General features: G+C 35.8%; 1 protein-coding gene across 2 annotated transcripts in view; it reads left to right on the top strand.

Moving 5' to 3' along the window:
• ASCC3 (activating signal cointegrator 1 complex subunit 3) overlaps nt 1-21,300 on the top strand; it is a 479,889-nt gene that overhangs the window by 330,397 nt on the left and 128,192 nt on the right. For both annotated transcript variants that reach the window (XM_067546516.1, XM_067546517.1), the window contains 6 exons: nt 2,647-2,838; nt 3,165-3,389; nt 14,295-14,414; nt 18,443-18,607; nt 19,917-20,003; nt 20,822-20,998. In XM_067546516.1, the coding sequence (XP_067402617.1) occupies nt 2,647-2,838; nt 3,165-3,389; nt 14,295-14,414; nt 18,443-18,607; nt 19,917-20,003; nt 20,822-20,998 (966 nt within the window). The remainder of the gene's footprint in view (nt 1-2,646; nt 2,839-3,164; nt 3,390-14,294; nt 14,415-18,442; nt 18,608-19,916; nt 20,004-20,821; nt 20,999-21,300) is intronic.

Below are 21,300 nucleotides of genomic sequence, written 5' to 3'. Positions count from 1 at the left end.
TGATTTGATTCTTTTATGTACAACAGAACTCTTTGCACTGGTTTTTATAAAACCACCAGTGCTGTACAGTTATTGGAATTGTCTTACCTTAAATATCATTTAAATTTTCGGTACCGTAGACTGGTACTCGCTGTCATTATTGGGTTTTTTACAATATCAAATGTGTATTGTGAACTGTGTAGCATACTATTGATAGTCTTTTTGATGAAATACATTTAATCTCCTAATTGCCTGTTAAAAATATTGTGTTTAATGTAGCACTAAAATTGCATTGTAAATCTGATCAACAAAACTCAAAACATTCCTTCAAGGATATTATTTTAAGGCATTTAATATATTTCGGATGCAAATAAATATTTAAATATTATAAAATACTAAAGAATGTTTAGCTGCTTGGAATGTTTGACTAATTAAACTTTTTTCTCCTCTTATTTTTTCTTTTTCTCCCACAAAAACACTTCCCATGCTTCTCCTTTGGTTTCCATTGACAACTTCCCTCTTCTCTTAATCATTCAGGTTATAATATATTAAAAATATAACACAACTGTATGTCAGCACCTGGTTTTTCTTCTTATTAGATTGCTTTCCTAATGTTAGTTTGATTTTTCTGAACCTAGTTGCGAAACTGTTTCAATATCAACAGCTGCTCTTGTTCACTGTACAGCAGCTTTCAATATATTGTCTTCCATGGTTACAATCTCTTAAATTTTGACTAGATATAGGGTTACCATCACTGAGATACAAAAAGAGGGATATCCACAATGATCCTGAGCCCATAAAACTAGACAGCTAACAGTGTGTACTAAGCATCCTTACAGATTTCCCAGGACAGCTTCCTCAAAAAAAGGGTCATCTCTGGATTGAACTCAGCCAAAATTCTGGATTTGTCTCCTGTGATCTATGGGGATTTGAGATCAGGTTTTGGATTTTGCAACTCAGGCTGGTCTCTACTTTTTTAACCTTAGCCTTAAACTTTTATAACCATGGATAATTAAATGGTCTTCCCTAAATAATTACAGTAATACAGTATATAGTTTTGGCCTTTGACTACATGATAGTGGAGCAATATTTTATGAGACAGCTCTTTTGATCCAGAAATATCATAACCTCATTTACTTACACGCAGTGAGGGGTATGAGATAAATACAGTACACAGTACTAATAAAGTGAAATTTCATTCTGAATTGACACTTGCGGTTTCTATTTTCAATTGTTGCCATACTGTATAATCTAACATTAATGGGCAAGTCAATAAAATCAGTCTTTTTGCATAGAGGTTAAATTTTTTTAAAACAGAATTAATTACATTGTAAATTCCTTAGCACCGAGACTCACTGTATTTTAAATCAAATCCGAAGTTCCTTGGTTCTAATGTTCTGAACTTTGACAGTGAAGCAAATTCACATTTTCATCTACATTAAGAAGACAGGCAGATGAAGAGATTTTCTTTTGTGGATGATGATTTGCTACATACAATGCCCTTTTGTGTATTTGTGTATTTGATCAAATATTTTGGTTTCCTTTTCTAACTTGCAAAAAATAGTTCCCATGAAATGCACTGTTTCTATTTATTCATTCTTGAGCAATGCAGCAGTTACATTAAATAACAGTGTGATTTTTCTATTGACTTTCATAAAAATCCCCATGAACACTTCACCAATTCGAAGCTTCGTTTGGTTCCTTTTAAATGAATAAATAAAATGACTGAGACAGTATAGCTTAGGTATTGGGAAGCTTCATCACCCTTTCATTTTCTCATTAACCCCAATATTTTTTCCCCCACAAGTTCTCAGAACCCAGAATTATGAACTCTGAAAAAAGTAGATGATCTGAATTGCTTTAATTAAGTATTCGTTTTCCTCTCCTGCCTTCATAGTGACCACACCTTTAAGCTGGGGTAGAGGGGGGATTTTTCTGGCTGGTCGAATGAAGGGAGCAGTGCTTTATGGCTGGAGGGGAGGGGAGGTCAAACTGTTGCAAAAGGGAACAAGGGGCCAGCATGGTGACACTGACTCATGATCTGGGAACCAATGGGCGGAAGAATTTAAAAGGGGCAGCTCTGGCATGAAGCCCCCTTTTACACGGAACAGGCTGAAAGCAGAAATTGACATTTGTCACAACTGAACATAGAATCTATTAGTTATAATATATAGTTCTGAAAAACTAGTGATGGGCGCTCTAGAAATCCACAGATAAATATAGATTCTTGGTTGGTAATGAAGTGTAATAAAATGCTTATATTAATGGAAAACTAACAATCATTCTTACCAATAAAGAGAGTTTGTTAAAAAGGAAAGAGAATTTCAAGCCTTCAAATAGCTTTTCATACTGTAGGTCAGTAAATCTGGTCCATCAGGTTAAATGAAGCCAGTGTAGCGTAATACTAATCTGGCTTCTCTATCCCAAGTAAGTAAATTCTTTTGCAAGTAATTATAGGAAGCAATTTGATTCATTTACAGTATATAAACAGGTATTTGTATATACTGACATTTTCCCATTAGTGGAAATGGTTCATTTAATAATAGTACTGTGTAGTCTTTTTTTTTTCTTTTCTTTTTAATGGTGATGATTCTAATCCTTTTTAAGTATAGTACTTTCTGTGCTGTAGTTCTATGTGAATTAATATGTTTCTTTTCCCCATTATAGGTACAAAGGTCCAGAAACAAGCAGTTACGTGAATTGTTTCCAGATGGGTTTAGTATTCATCATGCAGGAATGCTGCGGCAAGACAGAAGTTTGGTTGAGAACTTGTTTTCTCATGGACATATCAAAGTCCTGGTTTGTACAGCCACATTAGCCTGGGGTGTCAATCTTCCTGCTCATGCTGTTATTATTAAGGTAAGAGCTTATCCTGCTCTGCAAGTGAATGTGTCCTAAAACAAAACTGTAAAAATGTATATATAGCAAGATCTTTATTGTGGCTTGGGGGGGTGTGGGGGGTGTTTCTGATTGACTTGAAATGTTATTTATATCTCATTAAACTGATTCTCTCCAGTCAGAATCCAGTTTGTATAGTAAAGATTTAAATATATCACAGATTATGAAAGGATTAGTTAAAGTACACTTTTGAAATCATGCTATATTTGCCTAATTTCAGTGTTCAGCTCATCAGGATTATGTTCATGTGTGTTTATGTTAATTTTTATTAACTTTTCCTCAACCAGGGAACACAAATATATGCTGCAAAAAGAGGCTCCTTTGTTGACCTTGGAATTTTAGATGTCATGCAGATATTTGGTCGAGCTGGACGGCCTCAATTTGACAAATTTGGAGAAGGCATCATTATTACAACTCATGATAAACTCAGCCATTACCTGACTCTGCTTACTCAGCAGAACCCAATTGAGAGCCAGTTACTTGAAAGCCTTGCTGACAACTTAAATGCAGAGGTAATATTTGATAAGTTGTTAAGATAAAGTAGCTTAAGATGACTGATTTTAATCATAAAAATGCAATAATCAGATATTGAAAATGTCTATAAACTAATAGAAACTCTAACCAATAAAGGGAATTTATACGTGTATATTTCTATTAAGAGGAATGAACAATAGGTAACACTTTGCACCGGTGTGTTAAGAGTCGCAAGGCGTTACTAGCACAGCAGAAAGTAATTATAAATATTACAAGACAAAACCTGGAGATTCAACATAGCACATATAAGCCCCAGCTACAGAAGACCCTTTTATATTTTTACACAGAATTATTTTAAGAGAATCTGAATTTAATTGCATAACTGGATTGTTCCAATGCTCATTATAAAGTTTGTCAATTAAGGAAAAGTATGAAAGTAAAAGTATACATAATATAGAAAACAAATTTTAAGAAAAAAGATTCTAAAAAAAGAATAGCTTTTTGTAAAAATTATCCTTTATTTGTGAAAACTCTAATATTTAATTGATTGAACCAGAGCTAGGAAGTGTAACATATTCTGGTTTGACTTATTCTTTCTCTTTGATCTTAGTTTTACAGTGGTAATTGACACAGATTTGCTACAAATAGCAAGTCACCAGTTTGCTTAAATTAAAACCTCAAATGAAAATATATTTTCTTTGAAAATGTCATAGTTATTTGCAGACTGCACTTTGCTTTAATCACTCTAAAATGTAACTTTTCAAAGGCACTGTAGTAACCAATTAAAATACTTTTTTCTGGGACTTTCAGAAATCTAAGTCTGTATTCCAAATCGTGAAGGGTAAATCACATTTCAAAAACACTTATTAGACATTTTTCCAATAAAAGTAAAGAAATTCACAGTTAAATGTAACTTAAATGCCCTTCAGTAATTGATTGAGTTTGTTGCCACCTTGAAAGCCTTAATGACTTTGTTAATGGATCACATTATGCTTTGGTGTTTGGATATTTAAGATATGTTTCACTCTTTTATCCATGTATTTCTTTGCTTTTTTATTTATGTCACTACGTTAGTCTTTTTTTTAGTAACTGTTGTGGTGAGATTGGAGGCCAAGTTATATTTTAAAAAAGGAGGGGGGAATATGAGTAAAACTTAAAAAGCAAAAAAAAGCTAAAAGATAGAGAATGGTTTCATATAGTACAGGTGTAGTCCCTGGTACCACTTTTCATAGAGGTGAGAGAGTCAGGATGAGCAAATGGCTAAATTTGGTCTCTCTTAGTTTTTGATGTGTTTGAATCTCTTGATTGACTCTCTCTCTATTCAGTTTCTCTACTATTCTGTTTCCAGGGAGAATCCTGGCCCAAGTAGATTTATACATCCTCACAGGGGATGGGTGTAGTTGGGGCTGCAGCAGCTGCCTGAGAAGGCTTCAGCTTCTTCAAAGAGCATTAGTCATAAAATACTGTGGAAGGAGGGAAATGTTCACATGTGCTTCCCATCCCTTACTACCATACATTTAAAAAATCTCTGAAATCTTTGGAGTGTAGCAGGGGTTCTGGACAGCAGCACCTCCTAGTGGTGCCTCCTCAAGGAACCTTACGCAAGCTGGGGGACAAAGAGAGAGACTCCCTTCCTCCCATACACTCCAGAATAGGAGAAAGAGATGTGAGGCTTAGACAAGGAAGCACCTGTTTCTGTTTACTATCCCTCTTCCCCCAAAAAATGAGCAGAGCAAAGGGAGAGCAGCACTGGAGGGAGCTTGGAGGATCAGTTATTGTCCTGAGCACTGAGATCCTGACTCCTGCTGCCACTGAGCTGACAGCAGCCCTGCTGTGCTACTCTCCCAGTACACCTTTGATCTGCTTGTGGGAAGAAGAAGCGATGGGGCCCGTGAATCTCCCATTAATTATCCTCCAGACCCAGATTTCCTTCTCTCTTTCTCTAGGAAGGGTTAAAAAAATAATTGAAAGACCAAGGTTAGTCATTAATATACTTTAATAAAAACTGAGTCAGAAAAAGAAAATGGTGGGGGAAGTGAAGCTATACTATAAATCTAGTAGCTGTGGTAAAATAGAAATGAAACTATGCATTATTGAGAAAAGAATACTGATACTGTGGAATCTAGCAAGTCTTACTGCTAGGGAGGTAGATAAAGCATTTTCACTGATTCTTTCTAACCCAGACATAAAGAATAGGTCAATACTCTATGTCCATGCAAAAGAATTTAAACAGTACGTCTAACAAAATAATTTATGCCTCCGCTAACTTGCAGTCCAATGAATTGGGCAGGTAACACAATATCCAAAATAAAAAATTCAAGAAATATTGTACCTGTAAATAGCAGATGTGAAGTAAACTGAGCCATTTTGTCAAGCACTAGATACCAGAAACAGCCCCTTGTTAGATTCCTAACGTTATACTATGTTATTACCGCATTTATATATTTTTGGCATCACTAGGTTTGTTGTCTTGAACACATTTTGTATGCATATCTGGAGGAAAGGTGACGCCAGAGTTCCAAAACGTAATGCAAATGGAGATCATCTTAATACAGGATTGACTGGAAACTGCCATCTCAACATAAGTTGCAGTAGAGTTTTTATTGACACTAGTTCATGAGTTGATGAAACAGTACCTAACATTTTGAATTCTGTAGGTCTTCTCTAAAACATCTCATTTGTATTATGGAGTAAAATATTTCAAATAAGTGAAGCTACTAAACTCCACTTTAAAATTGCAGTTATAGAGTTACTATAGCATAAAGCTATTTAGCTAAAGTTGAGATTTTCAAAGCCAGCTGGGCCATAACAAAGTTATTAAGCTAGTCAAGTCTAGAAAATACCATGAGGAACTTCAGAGGGATTTTATCAAGCTAGGTAAATGGTCTACACAATGGCAGTTGAAATCCAATGTTGATAAATGCAAAGTATTGCACAGTGGAGGGAAAATTTTGTAGTACTCATAAACCTTACATGGTTCTAAAGTAAGTGTATTAATACAGGAAAGAGATCTGGGCATCATTGTGATCCACTCAGTTAATATCTAAGCTCAATGTGCAGATTTGGTTAAAAAGAGTAAACAAGATGCCAGGATGCATAAGGGCTGGTACGGAGAATGATACAGAAAAAAATTATAGTACCACTATAAAAATATATCCTAGATGCAGCCTCAGATGGAATTCTGTGTACCGTACTGATCACTCCATGTCAAAAAGTTTTAGAGGGGATTAGAGAAGGACAAGGAGTATGGTTAGAGGTGTGTCGTCATGCCTCAGTGGGTCACAGGTAAGAATGCCAGATTAAGAACAAACTGCTGGGAAATAGGGCAGACTCACCTCAGACTGGTGGTTACTCTATTATTAGATATACTAAGCCAGTTACAAAAGTAAACTTCTGTCTCACCACACTGGTAAACAGGAAGTCCAAAATGCAGTCTCGTTCAGCATTCCAGTCCTTGTTTCACCACCCAGACACTAGACTTTAGGCAGAGTACTGAAACAAATTTAATCAAACAAAGGGTTTTTCTGATCTCAAAACATCAGCCACATACCCAGGTCAATATATAACTCACACTTTATATCCTTTAGTAACTAAAATCTAAAGGTTTATTTATAGGAGAAAAGAAGAAGAGAGTTAAGATGATTAATAGATCATATACATACAATCATTACAAAGTTCTTATATCAGGTTTGTACCAATGATGAAATAAACTGCTGGCTTGTAAAAGATTGGAAGGTCCTCAGTCCATTGATTAGAATGCTCTTTTTAGTGTAAGTCAATAGTCCAGAGATCAGAACAGGAAAGAGGCAATATAGAGATGATCCACGGGTCCTTTATATTCTCTGTTTGAAAAAGAGAGTTTCCAGGCAAATGGCAAAGCTCACAGCACAGTTTGAGGAAAATTATAGGCACAAGATGGAGTCTAGGGTCACATAGCAAGTCACATTGGTAGTTGTGCAGAAAAGAAAAAGGCAAGGAAAGAGACAACACTGTTTTGTGCCTCTGTCAAAGGAAAACAGTGCAAAACTAAATAGCTGTAGTATGGAATAGATTTTTATCCACTTAACAGAGGGCTTAAAAGTTTCCAACCCAAATACCCAGCTATTGCGTCTGACTATCTTTTCCGTTTCCTTTCAAGAGGAGGTAACTCCTTTTTGAATTACCGTCTTGCGTTATAATATCTGAATACTATATTCCAAAAAAAAATTCAGTTTGTAGGCATGATTGAAAAACTAATATTTTAGCCAAAATTTTGATATCTGTTCATTCTCAGTTTCCATTTTGAATGTTTGTTTCATTCGCTGCAAAGATGAAGCTAGTACCATTGATTATGATTTATTATATTCTGATGTAACCACCCCCAAAGGCCCCAGTTAAATCAGGATCTCATTGTGTTAGGCCAGGGGTTCTCAAACTGGGGGTCGAGACCCTTCAAGAGGTCACAAGGTTATAATGGGGGAGGGGGATCGCAAGCCGTCAGCCCCCATGCATGCTGTGGCTGCTGCTGTCAGCCCCGTGCATTGCCAGAAGCCAGAGCTCTTCAGAGTTGTGTGGCTGGAGAGCAGCAACTCCTGGCTGGGTGCTCTGAAGGCAGCACTGCCCCCAGCAACAGCACAGAAGTAAAGGTGGCATGGCATGTGGGGGAGTGGCATGGCATGGGAGGGGTCGACACTTTTGGGGGGATTGTCATAGCCTGAAATATTTTCAAAGGAGGTCCCAGAAAAAATGTTTGAGAACCCCTGTGCTAGGTGCTATACAAACATGTAATGAAATAATGTACCAAGCTTCTGCTACCCCAGCCTTGCTGCAACTGTCTGTTGTCAAACAAATATGCAGTATGTGCAGTGCAGCTTTTGGAACTCTTAACTTTTGCATTTTCTGACTTTATGATTTTTCACTGTGACGTTTTAATGTAGCATTATTATTTGTTTTCTTCCCTTTAATAACAAATTATCTACAGTGAATTAGCTTAGACACTATAAAACAAATCTAATTACAGAAGACTTGGAAAGGTAACTATCATTCCATAGTACCCCTGAGTTGGTATGTATCCAAATGGGCACTTATTCCTCATGTTGAAGAGCCACAAGGAAAAGGAGTATTCAGAAGTAAGACAGATGAGGGAGAAAGGGCTCTGTAATGCTGGAATAGTACTCATCTGGAGTAACTGCTAGGCACCAAAATATTTGTTTAAAAAAAAGCAGTGCAAGTATTTCATATTCCTAGTAAGACTGACATCCATACCAAAGTTAGCCTGTTTATGAAGATTGTACGTAATCTATAATACTGTGGGTGCAGATTTATAAGAGAGGAGTATGTTAATATTTTACCAAATAGGCATGTGTTTCACAAGTGCTAAGTGGCATATCTTCAAACATGAATGAAATCCATTCCAGGCCCAAAGGAGGACTCAATGAAAATTGAAATGACCCATAACAGTAATTGAATATCCAAATGGTACTCTGCAAAAAATGCTAAGAATCAGGCTCTTTTACCCATTGGAAAGACAATATTGTAAGTCACAGAATTACCTTCATTATGAAATTAAAGCAATGCATTATAAAGTCAGAGATGTTAACAAGAGGAGGTGTTGGGGAGTAGCTGAATTCCATAACATACATACTTCAGTAATCAGTAAGACTGACCAGATCACAAATAATTTAGAGAATATGCAATATGATAAAATATAGTCATTTTTATTGAACTGAATTAAAAACTGGGGGAGAGAGGGGAGAAAGAAAATTGAAAATTGGCCAACTAGTGTACAAAGGAATCTTTTATATGCCAAATTCCCCAAATAATAAAAAGCATGACTATCTTTTTGTTCTGTGTTTGTACAGCACCTAGCGCAATGGGGTCCTGGTCTAAGGCTAAGGCTTCTAGGTGCTACAATAATAATAGTAATAATGAATAATAAATACTGTGTTACTTAAACTGGAAAAAATAACAATGAAGTCATGGTATGCTTCAGTTTAGAGAGTCTCTTCCTTATTTGTCTACTACGCAAATAAGCAAAGGAGTAGAATAAAATTCTGAAAACTTTAAAGTCCTCTTATTTTTAAAAGACCAAGTGTATTGTAATGGCATTACTGTACTTTAAGGGCCAGATGCCCAACTGGTGCATGTTAATGAAATTCCACTGACGTCAGTGAAATTAAACCAGTGGAGAAGCTGTCAAGAAGTCTGTTAATGATTTCTTATGAGCATTTGTTAATGGAAATAGCAATACTGTAGGTGTAACTGAAAATGCTGAAAAGCAAAAACAAAGCATTGACAAGGGCATGAAACAACCATCTGATATGCAGGACATGATTTATCTTACTATCATGACAAGAAGGAAAGATTGGATTACAGAAAATCAATGTTAAGTCAAACCAGTTACAAGAGTCTATTGTTTTTCTAGATGACAACCTGATCATTTATCTCTCTGAGTTCAGCAGTAGTCATATACTGATTAGATCTTCACATATATACTGATTAGATCTAAGCTTGCAGAGTCCTTTGAGGGAAAAGGCTTACCAGTTGTAGGAATCATCATGAGTAGTAGAAGAATGTCTGCCCAATAGGCCAAAAACACTTTGAATAAATAAATAAAATGCAAATGGGATACCTTACACTGAACATTGGCACACCATCATCTGAGGTAGCGTGTTTAAATCACTTCATGGCCCCTTTTCCCCAGAATCACCCAACTATTGACTGTGGCAGCGACAATGGGAGCGGTTATGTAGATTGTTCACCAGTGTATTACCAGCAATTGTCTAATCCCTCTTAAATCAAGTCTAGAAGATATGGTGGTTTTCGGTGCTGATGGCCACCATCACCTCTCTATACTAGAACTCCCCCAATGCTAACTCTGTAAAGCTGCACCAATGCTAGCAAGACTGGCAATTGTTCCTAAAAAAAAAATGAAGTGAGTATAAACAACCTATTTAGGAAGAATCTAACTGAGATAGAATAGGTCCAGAAAAGTTCAGCAATGGTGGATCTAACATTTCAGAAGAAATGGCCAAACCTAGGATTATTTAGCTTGAAAAGGTGAAGAATTAAGGAGGATTTGATTGATTCCGATAGGATTTATTGAGCTTTTGTTTTTTAGCTCTAGCAAAGAGACAGTGTTTAAAAGATAGTGAATTGGTAGTTGACTTTATTTGATATTTGTAAAGGGAATTCAAAGAAGTGATTAAAAAAAAAAGTTCTTACCATACTTAAAAAGTAAGAATCTATTATATTCCTGAACTTAAATAGAATGCTTCTATAGTTCAGATTTATTTAGTCCTCTTCAGTGTGTCTTTCTTTGCCTTTTACTCCAGTCCTTCACCTTTACTGAAGAATGATACAGCTCCCTTCTCTTTGTTGAGATAGGACAGTTTCTCTTTTCAAATCTCAAAGTACTACTCAAATTTTGCCATATTTATAAAGAGAAATCAGCTCAGGGCCAGAATGCTGGGTCCTGTGATTCTTAATTTAATTTTTTAATTCTTAATTCAACATAGTGGGTTCTGTGGTTGATGGGAAAGGAGGATCAGGTCCTGTCAGACCTATATGAGACCATACACAAGGATGGTCCTTTATCAGAGAGTAATGGGAGGATGTTCTATTCCATTTGGTAAAATGCTCGTAGCTCTAAAGAAAAGATTTCAAAAGAGAGAGGTGAATAAGATACTAATCCATGAGAAAAAAAAGTGTTTAGGACTTTTCTAAAAATATATGGTATAAGAAATGGGTGGGTTTTCAAAATGTCCTCTGCTTCCAAAACAAACAACAACAACAAAGAAAAATGCTGATGAGACACTTCAGAGGAGACTTACTACTGTGCTAGCTTAAAAAGCAAATATAAGATTGGCATGCAAGAACATTTCTTCAACATCTTTTGACTCAATTATTCATCAACATTGATAGTTAATTGAAGTCTTTAAATTTTGCATGAAATATAGTTCAAAAAGTTTTTTAATCTATTTTCTCTAGTCTTTTATTATAGATGTGCTCAAGAGACGAAAGATCACTTTTAGTTATGTAAAAACATTTTTGCAGATAACATACTGTTATAAGACAATTTACTTGTTTAAATAAAAACTGGAAAATTAAGCTATATTTTTAATTGCTGCTCAACCCACTAAGATCCTTTGCATAGGGCTTTTTAAAACGAAAACTATTTATTATTGCTGCTACAATTCTTTTTTTATAATTTTTTTCAGAGTCACAGTGATACTGGCATAAGCCCTTGAACAATTAGTTGAAAAATTCCTATACTGACAGCTTAAATAACCTCCGTTTTTCATTTTAATACACATTGTGAGCTAGGTTTTTAAAACCTGGCCTTTCATTTTTCAGGCAGTTTGCAGTCACAATTATTTGTCTGAACAATGTAGTCTATCCTCAGCTATAAAAGTACAGTCAGGCAGTTGAGTTTCAACATGACATATTTTTGTAAGGCCCAGTGTTTCTTCTTCTAACAGTTAATTAACTGTTTAAGGAGTTAAAAAATAAAAATAAAAACAGCTGCACTAAAATGATTTTGAATACACAACTTAAAATTTTGTTTCTGATTTTGTTACAGATGAAAACACCTTTCTTAGACATTTCACTCCACTTACCAGTCCTAAATTTCCAAACATATCAGAAGATGCCTCCTTATTTTATAGTCCATTTATTTAATAATTACTGAAGTGTTCGCAGTAGAAAGTACTTGTTTGCTGCTACTTAAATCACTTTCATAATGTTGACCTTACCCAACTAGCCACAGGAACTTTAGGTGGTCACTAGATGGCAGCAAATATTCAAAAGTAGCTTTTACTATTTTCTCCATATGGCATTCAGTGAGTAGAGTCTTTAAAACTATGATGAGCATTAATAGGTTTTGAAGCCTTACAAATATTTACAGATTTCATAGGCAACACATTATGCTATTCTTACTATTTTCCTCCTTAGCTTTGTTTTCAACTATGGAAATATTTAATTTTGAACAAATCTAAATTCAAAAATGAGTATTTAGAATGAATGAGTCAGAAACAGTGGTTTGTTTTTGACTGATTTGTCAGTCTTTGCTATCTTCCAGAATAAGAGCTTTATATCTCAATGATTTGAAATTGGATATTTTCAGGAAGGTTTTGTAATATTGAAAGATTTTATTACACTACTTGAGGTTATGTATCAGAAAGGGGTTTATTGAGTCATGGGGAGAAATCAAACGCACAAATCAGTCTGGGTAGCAAATGGAGAATAAGCTTATGGACCAGATAAGATGTCTTCCCTCCCTTTCAACTGAATTACAGTATCTTTGGATAATCCATTCAGTGTCCCGTGCACATGTGCATTTATCAAAATCTTTCTTACTTGGTGTCCATTTTTACCCTATATGGGAACAAGCCAGTCTTAAGAAGCACGGCCCTAACTGAGGTTAAAGTATTATTATTATTAAAGTCAAAAGGGGTTACTCCAGATTTAAATTAGTTTAACTATGAGTAGATTGGGATATCAGTATTATTTTTACTGTAGAGTTAGAATTTTTGTTTGTTTTTATTTCCTATTTCATAATAATGAATTTCCGTATTATTAACATAGACCCATAGATCTGAGAATTTGAAATTGCTTATCATTGTGTGTGCTTTTTGTTTTTTCAAGTAATTGAGCATTTGGATTTATGTGAAAGACAAAGACTGTAAAAGTGAATTGATCTTTTAACATTAGTCTTTGTTAAGGAGTTTCCCAAACAATATGGACAGAAGCAAAGCAAAAGAGTATGTTCTGTTTCAGTAGTATAATGAAAATCGGGAATTCCCACAGCAAAGTAATAACATTTTTTAATAAAAACAAAAATTGTTGCCGCCTCTTGTGACTAGAACGGATAGAAAATAGAACCGAAGTTACCTTTTTAAAATGTAAATAAGTTAATCAATTGATGATAAAATACCACAACATTACAAAAAGATTTTTGAGTGAGATATTGTTTCAATATGGTTGCATTAATAATCTATAGAAATATACAAAATCACCCACCCAACTTTCACTTACTTTCTGATACCACAACTGTGATTTAGAGGCAGGAGCAGCCCTAGCCATTTCGCTGGCTAGGGTGGAAAATGTTTTGCACTCCTTCTTCCTCCCTGCACTGGTGGCTAAGCCAAAAAAAAAAAAAAAAAAAAATCTCTGGCCAATCAGTGGATCAAAATATAACAATAATAAAAAAAGCCAGCAGTACACCGGGCCCTCCACCCCACCCCCAAAGAAGTTGGCGCTGAGGGCAAGCACCTTGCTCACCCATGCCTAAAACCAGCCCTGGCAATAAAGGCCATGTGTATGTGAATCTTCAAAGATAAAAGGCAAGTGAGTCAAAAAACTATTTTTAAAGTGATGACAATATATGGAGACGTGGTAAAAAGCCTAGTGTGTCAATATTGTTTGAGTTGAAAAATATCTATATTCATCCTATTTCCACAATTTCAAGACATTTTCCCTTATAATATTGTCTTAAACACATATGAGGATATAACTGAAGCATTCTCAATTTAAATCAGATTGCAAACATCTCATTTAAACTCAGACAGCAAGGTAAGTTTTTACATAGTTTTAAAAGTTTAAAATATGAACTTCATATGAGCCTTGTTCCAAGAAAAATTACGAATTCCTTGTAGTAGAAGCCTGTATTGTGTGATCTTTTAATGTAAAAATTATAAACAGTAGAAAAGATCATTCAGGTGCTCAAGAATCTGGAATCTACTGTCAAAAAAAAGTACCATGGTGATTCATGCTTTAGAAATACAGATGTATAGGTGGTTCAGAAGAGATTGTTATATGATTATTTTAGTGTAATTAAGATGGAAAGCTTACTGACACTTTCTCTAGTCTAGTGCTAATGTGCTGAATTCAGTATGTTATGGACTTAATGCTTGTGTTTAACTCTAATATGTAAGTTCCATTTTTGTGTCTCTTCCTACTTACAGATTGCTCTTGGAACAGTAACTAATGTGGAGGAAGCAGTAAAGTGGATAAGTTACACTTATCTTTATGTACGGATGAGAGCAAATCCATTAGTATATGGCATCAGTCACAAGGCTTATCAGGTAGAAAATGCATTTAAAAAAAAAAATCTAACCTGCTTTCTGGTTCTGTAATGCTTTCCTGATGTGAGGATAAATATTTGCTATTTCTGCTTTACCTGACATCAGCAATTCTTTAAGTGTTTGAAAGGGAGAAGATACTTTCTATAGCAGTGTTATTTTTTTAAGAGTAAATTAAAAGGTCCCTTCTGAGTTGTCCTGTCTGTTGCAAATTTTTACCCACTATTATACATAATATGCCTTCAATGGCCAAATTAGCGATCAACACACTCATTCTTATCAAAACAGCTATTGTGCTTTAGTCACTGTCAGCATTTCAGATATGAGTTATGCAGTCAAGTCTTGAAGCCATAGATCTGATCTACAGTTTTTCCTGTGTCTTATATTTATTTTAGAAGATCTCTCCGCTTGCAGTATCTTAAATTATTAGACAGCATATTTGTTAATTTAACAGGTTAATAAAATCAATCATCCAATTATATTTGAAGTAATTTTCTTGGGATTCACTCATTTTAAAGATTTATTCCTTTGTTTTATGTTATTTTTAGAAGTTGTTTTGTGTATTGGAATAAATCAGAGCACAGTTAGAAATACATTTTTTTTTCCATAGTAGAATTCATTATTTTTACTTTTTGGTGCGTTTCATAGTTTACAGGTAATGTAAATACCTTTTTTTTTTTTTGTTATACATGCTCTACTAAAGCCTTCAACAGGAGTAATTTGATAGGCAGAAGAAGAACATAATAAACTGGTGGGAGGAAAAAATGAAGGAAATGTTTCTCTGGAAGATTGATTATTTTCTTTTTAAATGGCAACTGTTTGAAGGTGATTAGAGGTTTTAGTGGTAGGCATAGTCCTGTTGGATGTATTTTAGTGGTCAGAGTGCAGATGAGATGGTCAAAGGTTTGTGATAAATGTAATTTGCTTCATGTCTCCACAGTTTGTTGCATGGCTTCACATTTTGTTGCATGGCTGTCAACACCCGTGTTTTGATTATATACAACATTTATAGCACTATGCCAGTGTCAGGTTTCAAGTCAAATATCTTTGTCCTTTGGGGCTGGAAGTGGGATTTAAACCACAGGAAAAGTGAATAAGATTTCCATAGTTCTCAATATGGTTCTCAATTATGGTGAGGTATAATTTAAATATTTTATTGGCCCTCATTTAGAATGGCTTTCTTAGTGCAGTCACCCCAAATACATATTAATAAAACTCTTCTACTACACTATCATGTATTTGTATATGATTAGCCAAACTCACATAACTTAGATTATGCTTTTCATTTACTAGGCTATCAAATATTATATTTAGCTGGGGCTCAAGAGTGGGTGTTTTGTCATATCCTAGCTCTGTAGAATTACTTTGCACAGACAGATGATAACATTAAAACACCATTAACAGGAATCATTTTTAAAATAAAACTAACAAAAAAATTGTTACTCTCCAGTCACCTGTGTCCCATTCTTCAGCCAAACAAGCAAGTGCCAACCCTGAAGATCCTGTTCTGCCTTTCCTACAGCTATCTCCTTCTCTGCCTCATTCTCTACTGAATCATTTTGAAGTGGTCCTTGTTATCCTGTGTTAAGATAGAAACAGAATTTACCTACTAGAGGTGTTGCTCATTCATGCCTTTGAATAGCAGAGAGCAAGTAGGCCTGCAGACATAGTTATTATTTTCTTTCCTGGATAGATATGATTTAAGTTTTTATATTATAATGGCATGTTATGTCATACAGAGTGCAGGACAGATGTGCAGTTTCAGGTGCAGCATAAGTATAGTTTTACCCAGTTAGGCAATTCCCTTTCATCCCCATCTAGTTGTGGGTGTTTAGTTTTCATAATCTGTATACAGTTGTTTTTAATAATCTTGATAATTATGTGCCAATTTATGTATTCATATTGGCATCCAGCCATTATTAGCCAATCTAGACATTCAGAGTGCATTGATTTGCATAATCATTTTTGGTCAGATTGTCCCCATATGTTATAATGGGTGGTGGGAGTGTGCAAAGAACTTTCTCTCTCCTTTTCCCCCTTTATGTCCTGTGTAAGAGATATATATTATTGCAGTCCCTGCTCCCATGAGGTCTCGCAGTACCACAAAAGGTGCAGGAAGGAGGCAAGGCAAGACAAGACTGTGCCCCCCCACTAAAGGGGTGTAGCAACTCTTGCTGGGAATCAGGAAGTTCTGAATGTCTCTATGTGCTCTCCCTGGGGTAATGCTTTTCCAAACCTTATCTTACTTGGGACTACGTCTAACAGTCATGATTTAGACATATACAGTCAATAACCATTCTGTAAATGTGCAGATCTCTCATCTTTGCTTCTCCAGTCCTTCTGCTCTGATAAGTAAGTGTCCTCAAAATTTCAACCTGTTTGCCAGCAACAGTGATATTTCTGAGCCCTTTTGCTGAAGCAGAAAAACTCGAAAAATTACATTAAAGAGGGTCTGAAAGAAGCAAAGAAAATTAGGTGGTTGTTGTGCTGAAAAGGGAAATCATTTTTTGTTTTGTTTGAAGGTGATTTTTTTAAGGTAAATCCTTTGTCTCCTTCCTTTCAATTCCTCTCCTCTACCATCTTTTACCCCTTCCTTCTCCTCCCACAGGTCGGCAGAGCTTTTTGTCCTCATAACTTCCATATGATAGCGTTTATAATGTTTTTCTATTGTTTGAAGAATCACAGCCTCTTCCCTTTTCAGTCATCAGTAAAATTGTAAATAAAAATATATTGCAGTTATTCTGGAGAAAAGGCCTTTCTCTGAAGAATACAGGGAAATAAAGAAGAGGATGAATTATATAACGGATTAAAGAGTTTATAAAATAACATCCTTTTCAGCAGTTTGTTGACATATTTGGACCTTGTGATTTTTTTTTCTCTTTCAATTCAATTTTGAATATTTCATTAAAAATATCAATATAAGAAGAAACTGAGCTTTCTTCTGATTAAGACCTTGATCTTGCAAACTTACACACCTGGTTAACTTTATGCCCGTGAATAGTCCAGACCTGTTCAGTCTCCTGTAATGGCCAGGAGGCTGCTGTTTTTATCTGCTTCTGAGCTGCTGTTGCAGTTGCTGGTGCCTAGGAGCTGAAATCATCTGATTTGGTCATGGATGCTTTAGTCAGGATCTCTATTTTTAAAATCCTTCAGAATTCCTAACTGTAGAGATGCAGCTATGAAGACTCTTAACTACAGAGGCACAGATCTAGAGCAGTGTTTCTCATATTTTTCAGTGTGGCAAAGTCAAAAGTTTTTGTGGCCTCCCCTCTTCCCACCCCCCATTTACATTTACTATAAAAGTAGGAATAAAAATGTATCAATGTTAAACCTATATGTGTCTCTTTCAAAAGTGATGAACATAGAATATTTGCTCCTGAAGTGTGCAGGGGGGCGTTATAATAAAATTTTCAATGCCTCACACCCATATTGCCTCCTGTGTCTCCCCTCCCTCTCCGCTGTCACTTGAGGGTTGTGACCCACTGGTCCAAAATCCTGTTGTAGATCATAGTCCCCCTGGCTTTGGACTTGGAAGTATGGTTAGAGGGACACTGGACAGGGTCTAACACTCTCTCCCTGGCTGCAGTTGCCTGTGAGCTGTGACCAGGGAGTAGCAGCCACAGCACCTCCAGCCAGGGACTAGCGGGCAGGGGCACTCAGCTATGGCCAGAAGCTCAGCCAGAACTATATTTTAGTAATAAATAGAGCAACACCATCATTAGTCTTTCATCGCTGTAACTATGCAGGGTCAAGTAATTTCCCTGAAGTTTTTGGTGAAATGTGGTATAATTTGAGGATAGACCAATAAAGGCCGCATTATCTCATTTTTATTCATTTTTTGTGTGTGTAGCAACTTTTTGTGGCCCTAATAACAGTACAGCTGGTATTAACGAGGACTGAACTAAATTCTTGGTGTGATAATCATGGCCTTATTTTATGTTTTGCTATTGTATTTTGTTTCTGGTTTTTAGAAGAGTTGAATTATCTCAGTGAAATGTCTCATGTGTCACTTTTGTATTTTGTGCATCTAGATGGATCCAGGTCTAGAGAAGCACAGAGAACAACTGGTGATTGAAGTCGGCAGAAAGCTAGACAAAGCCTGCATGATTCGTTTTGAAGAAAGAACTGGATTTTTTTCTTCAACAGATTTAGGCAGAATTGCCAGCCACTATTATATTAAGTATAATACTATTGAGGTATGATGATTTGTTCTACTTCTGGTATACGGTTCTCTTTTTAACCCTTTATATAAAATAGTCATGAGAGGATATTATAGGACAGGAAGCCAACTTAACACTGATACCTTTTCCAAATCATGGAAATCACTAAAAGAACTTATCTAAGCACATGGCAATAGCGAGAGTTCAGAAGTGTTGATTTGGTCAGATTTGGTTTTGGATGATGATTTCTACATTCTCTGCCTCCTTTTATGAGTAGATATCTTATCACCTGCATATCCATTTTCAGGAAGTAGAACTTGCATGCCTAGGGCACATTAACAAAAATATTTCTGTGAGTGAAAATGCTATTATCTTGTCATTCATGTCATAGAATTTATCAGTGCAGTACAGACAAGTGTTAGTGCACTGACGCATGTATAGATGTGCATATACACCCCAAACTGTTCCTGCTCCATTGGAGTCTGGGAGCTGAAAATCTGTCTTTGTCCTGTAAAACTTACCAGGGGGTGGTGGGAGTGGTAGCAGGAGTTTTCCTTGAATAAGGACTACACTACTGGGCTTCTACATTTTTTAAACTGTCGTCTTTTTATAATTAGACATATGAACTTACACATTCTAGCATACCAAGGCCAAGATTTTCAAAAGTGACTATGGATTTTGGGAGACTCAATTTTTGTTTCCCCAACTAGAGACAACTTAAAAGCAGCTGTTTTTTAGAAAGTGCTGAGAAGGAACTCTGAACATTGGTTCTCTTTACGTAGTCTTAATCTGAGTATCAAATAACTGAGTGTAGGAGTGCGCCACAGGGGCTTCTCTGCCCCTTCTTTGCTCACAAACCACTCAGAGACCCTCCAGTTCAGCAATCACTGGTGCAGTTTATTTACAGTGTGCATTACCACCACCTTCTTACTATACGAAGCTTGGGCTAGCAGCCTCAGGGACCTCTCAGCTTCTGCAACCCAGCAGGCAGAGCCTCTGCTTGCCTTCCACTCTCTGTCTTCCCCCCTTACTTCCTTTGCCTGGGCCTGTATATAGCCTTTGGCTAATTACGCTGACAGCTGTTTCCCACTCACCAATTAGGTACAGATTTCTCTAGCCAACTCCAATTTACCTCACTTAATTGGGGCTGGTGTGATGAGAGCTGGCTAAGGAGTTGCTGCCCAGCACTCTGTCACATTGAGGCACCTACTTACTTTTTTAAAATCTTGGAGACTTTCCCTTTTGAGTTGTTATTGAATTGTCTTTAATTTTAAGTTAGTAGACCAAAAACATGGTTTATACATTTTTATTTTGAACAGTGAATCAAATCATTTATTTTTGATAGACTTTCAATGAACATTTTGATGCTCACAAAACAGAAGGTGATATTCTTGCTATAGTATCTAAGGCAGAAGAATTTGAACAGATCAAGGTAAGATTGCATCACTTCATCCAGGACACTTTTAATGGAAGTAGAGCCTAATCCACAATACTAGGTCCATAAAATGCATGAGCAGTGTTTGGAGAATAATGAATGGGGCTTTTAGAATCTCCTGGATGTCAGGTAGTCAGGGCCTGATGGAAATGGCCCCAACTGGTTCCCTGTAGGGGCCAAACATTTACCCTTTTTAAATAGATTATACACTAAAAGATTGTCAGTAAATCAAAAAATATGTAGATATATGGTGTGTGTTGCATTCTCTTCAGTGAGAATTTAAAATGCTATGCATTATTCAAACTGTAGATATGAATATTTCTTTACTTGTATTAATACTTAATCTTATTAACAGTGAAAACTTTAATATCATGAATCGTAGTACTTCACAGTTTTGAGCTAAGAACATATTATGCCACATGCAAACTATATGACTATAATGAATGCATTTAATGTTAATTCAGATTTGCCCTAATCCAGATGGACAGAGGTTTTACTCTGGTCAAATAAAAAATGAAATCTCATCAGATGGAGGATGGTAGGGTCAGAAGATTCAATTTTTGTGGCATATCAAATTTTTGGGTGTCAATGGCAACCTTAATAAATGGTGATGAATAATAAAATGTAATTGTGTCACTATTAAGATAGTTTCAATTAGGTTCTATTAGCTACTGTCTGGAAAAGTTGTTTTTTATTTTGTGTAAAACTAGACTCTGTTTAAAATAATGCTTCTAAGAGATAATGGAAATTTAATTTTGTGTGAAAGTTTTTACCAAGTTACTCCAACCTCTTCAAACCTGTTAATTGTGTTTTAGGTAAGAGAAGAAGAAATAGAAGAGCTGGATGCCTTACTGAACAATTTCTGTGAACTTTCTGCTCCTGGAGGTGTGGAGAACAGTTATGGGAAGATAAATATCCTCCTTCAAACATATATTAGCCGAGGAGAGATTGATAGTTTCTCCCTTATTTCAGACTCGGCATATGTTGCACAGGTAAAAAAAAAAATCTATAAAATCATTTGTCTCTTTGTTCACTTCTTTCATTTCCCCAGATGTATGGATAGGTATGTTGGCCCAGATTTTCAAACCTAGAGGCACATATGATTTGAAAATCTGAGCACTAGCTTTTGAGATTTCAAGACAGAGTATTTTTGATTTAGTGGGAAATAATTTCCAAGTGCTAATTTAGGAGGCCAGGGTGTACTTTTTTAGTTACATCTGAACTTAGTTTTCCAGTACAGTAGCCATTAACTATGGTTTAGTAGTTTAAATTGCAATTACCTACAAGATGTTAA

Source organism: Emydura macquarii, unplaced genomic scaffold, assembly GCF_026122565.2.
Source record: "Emydura macquarii macquarii isolate MOO-44397 ecotype Brisbane River unplaced genomic scaffold, CSIRO-AGI_Emac_v2 contig_1146, whole genome shotgun sequence".
Classification (NCBI taxonomy): domain Eukaryota; kingdom Metazoa; phylum Chordata; order Testudines; family Chelidae; genus Emydura; species Emydura macquarii.
Note: the sequence above shows the minus strand (reverse complement) of the source record. Positions and strands in the feature narration are given on the sequence as shown.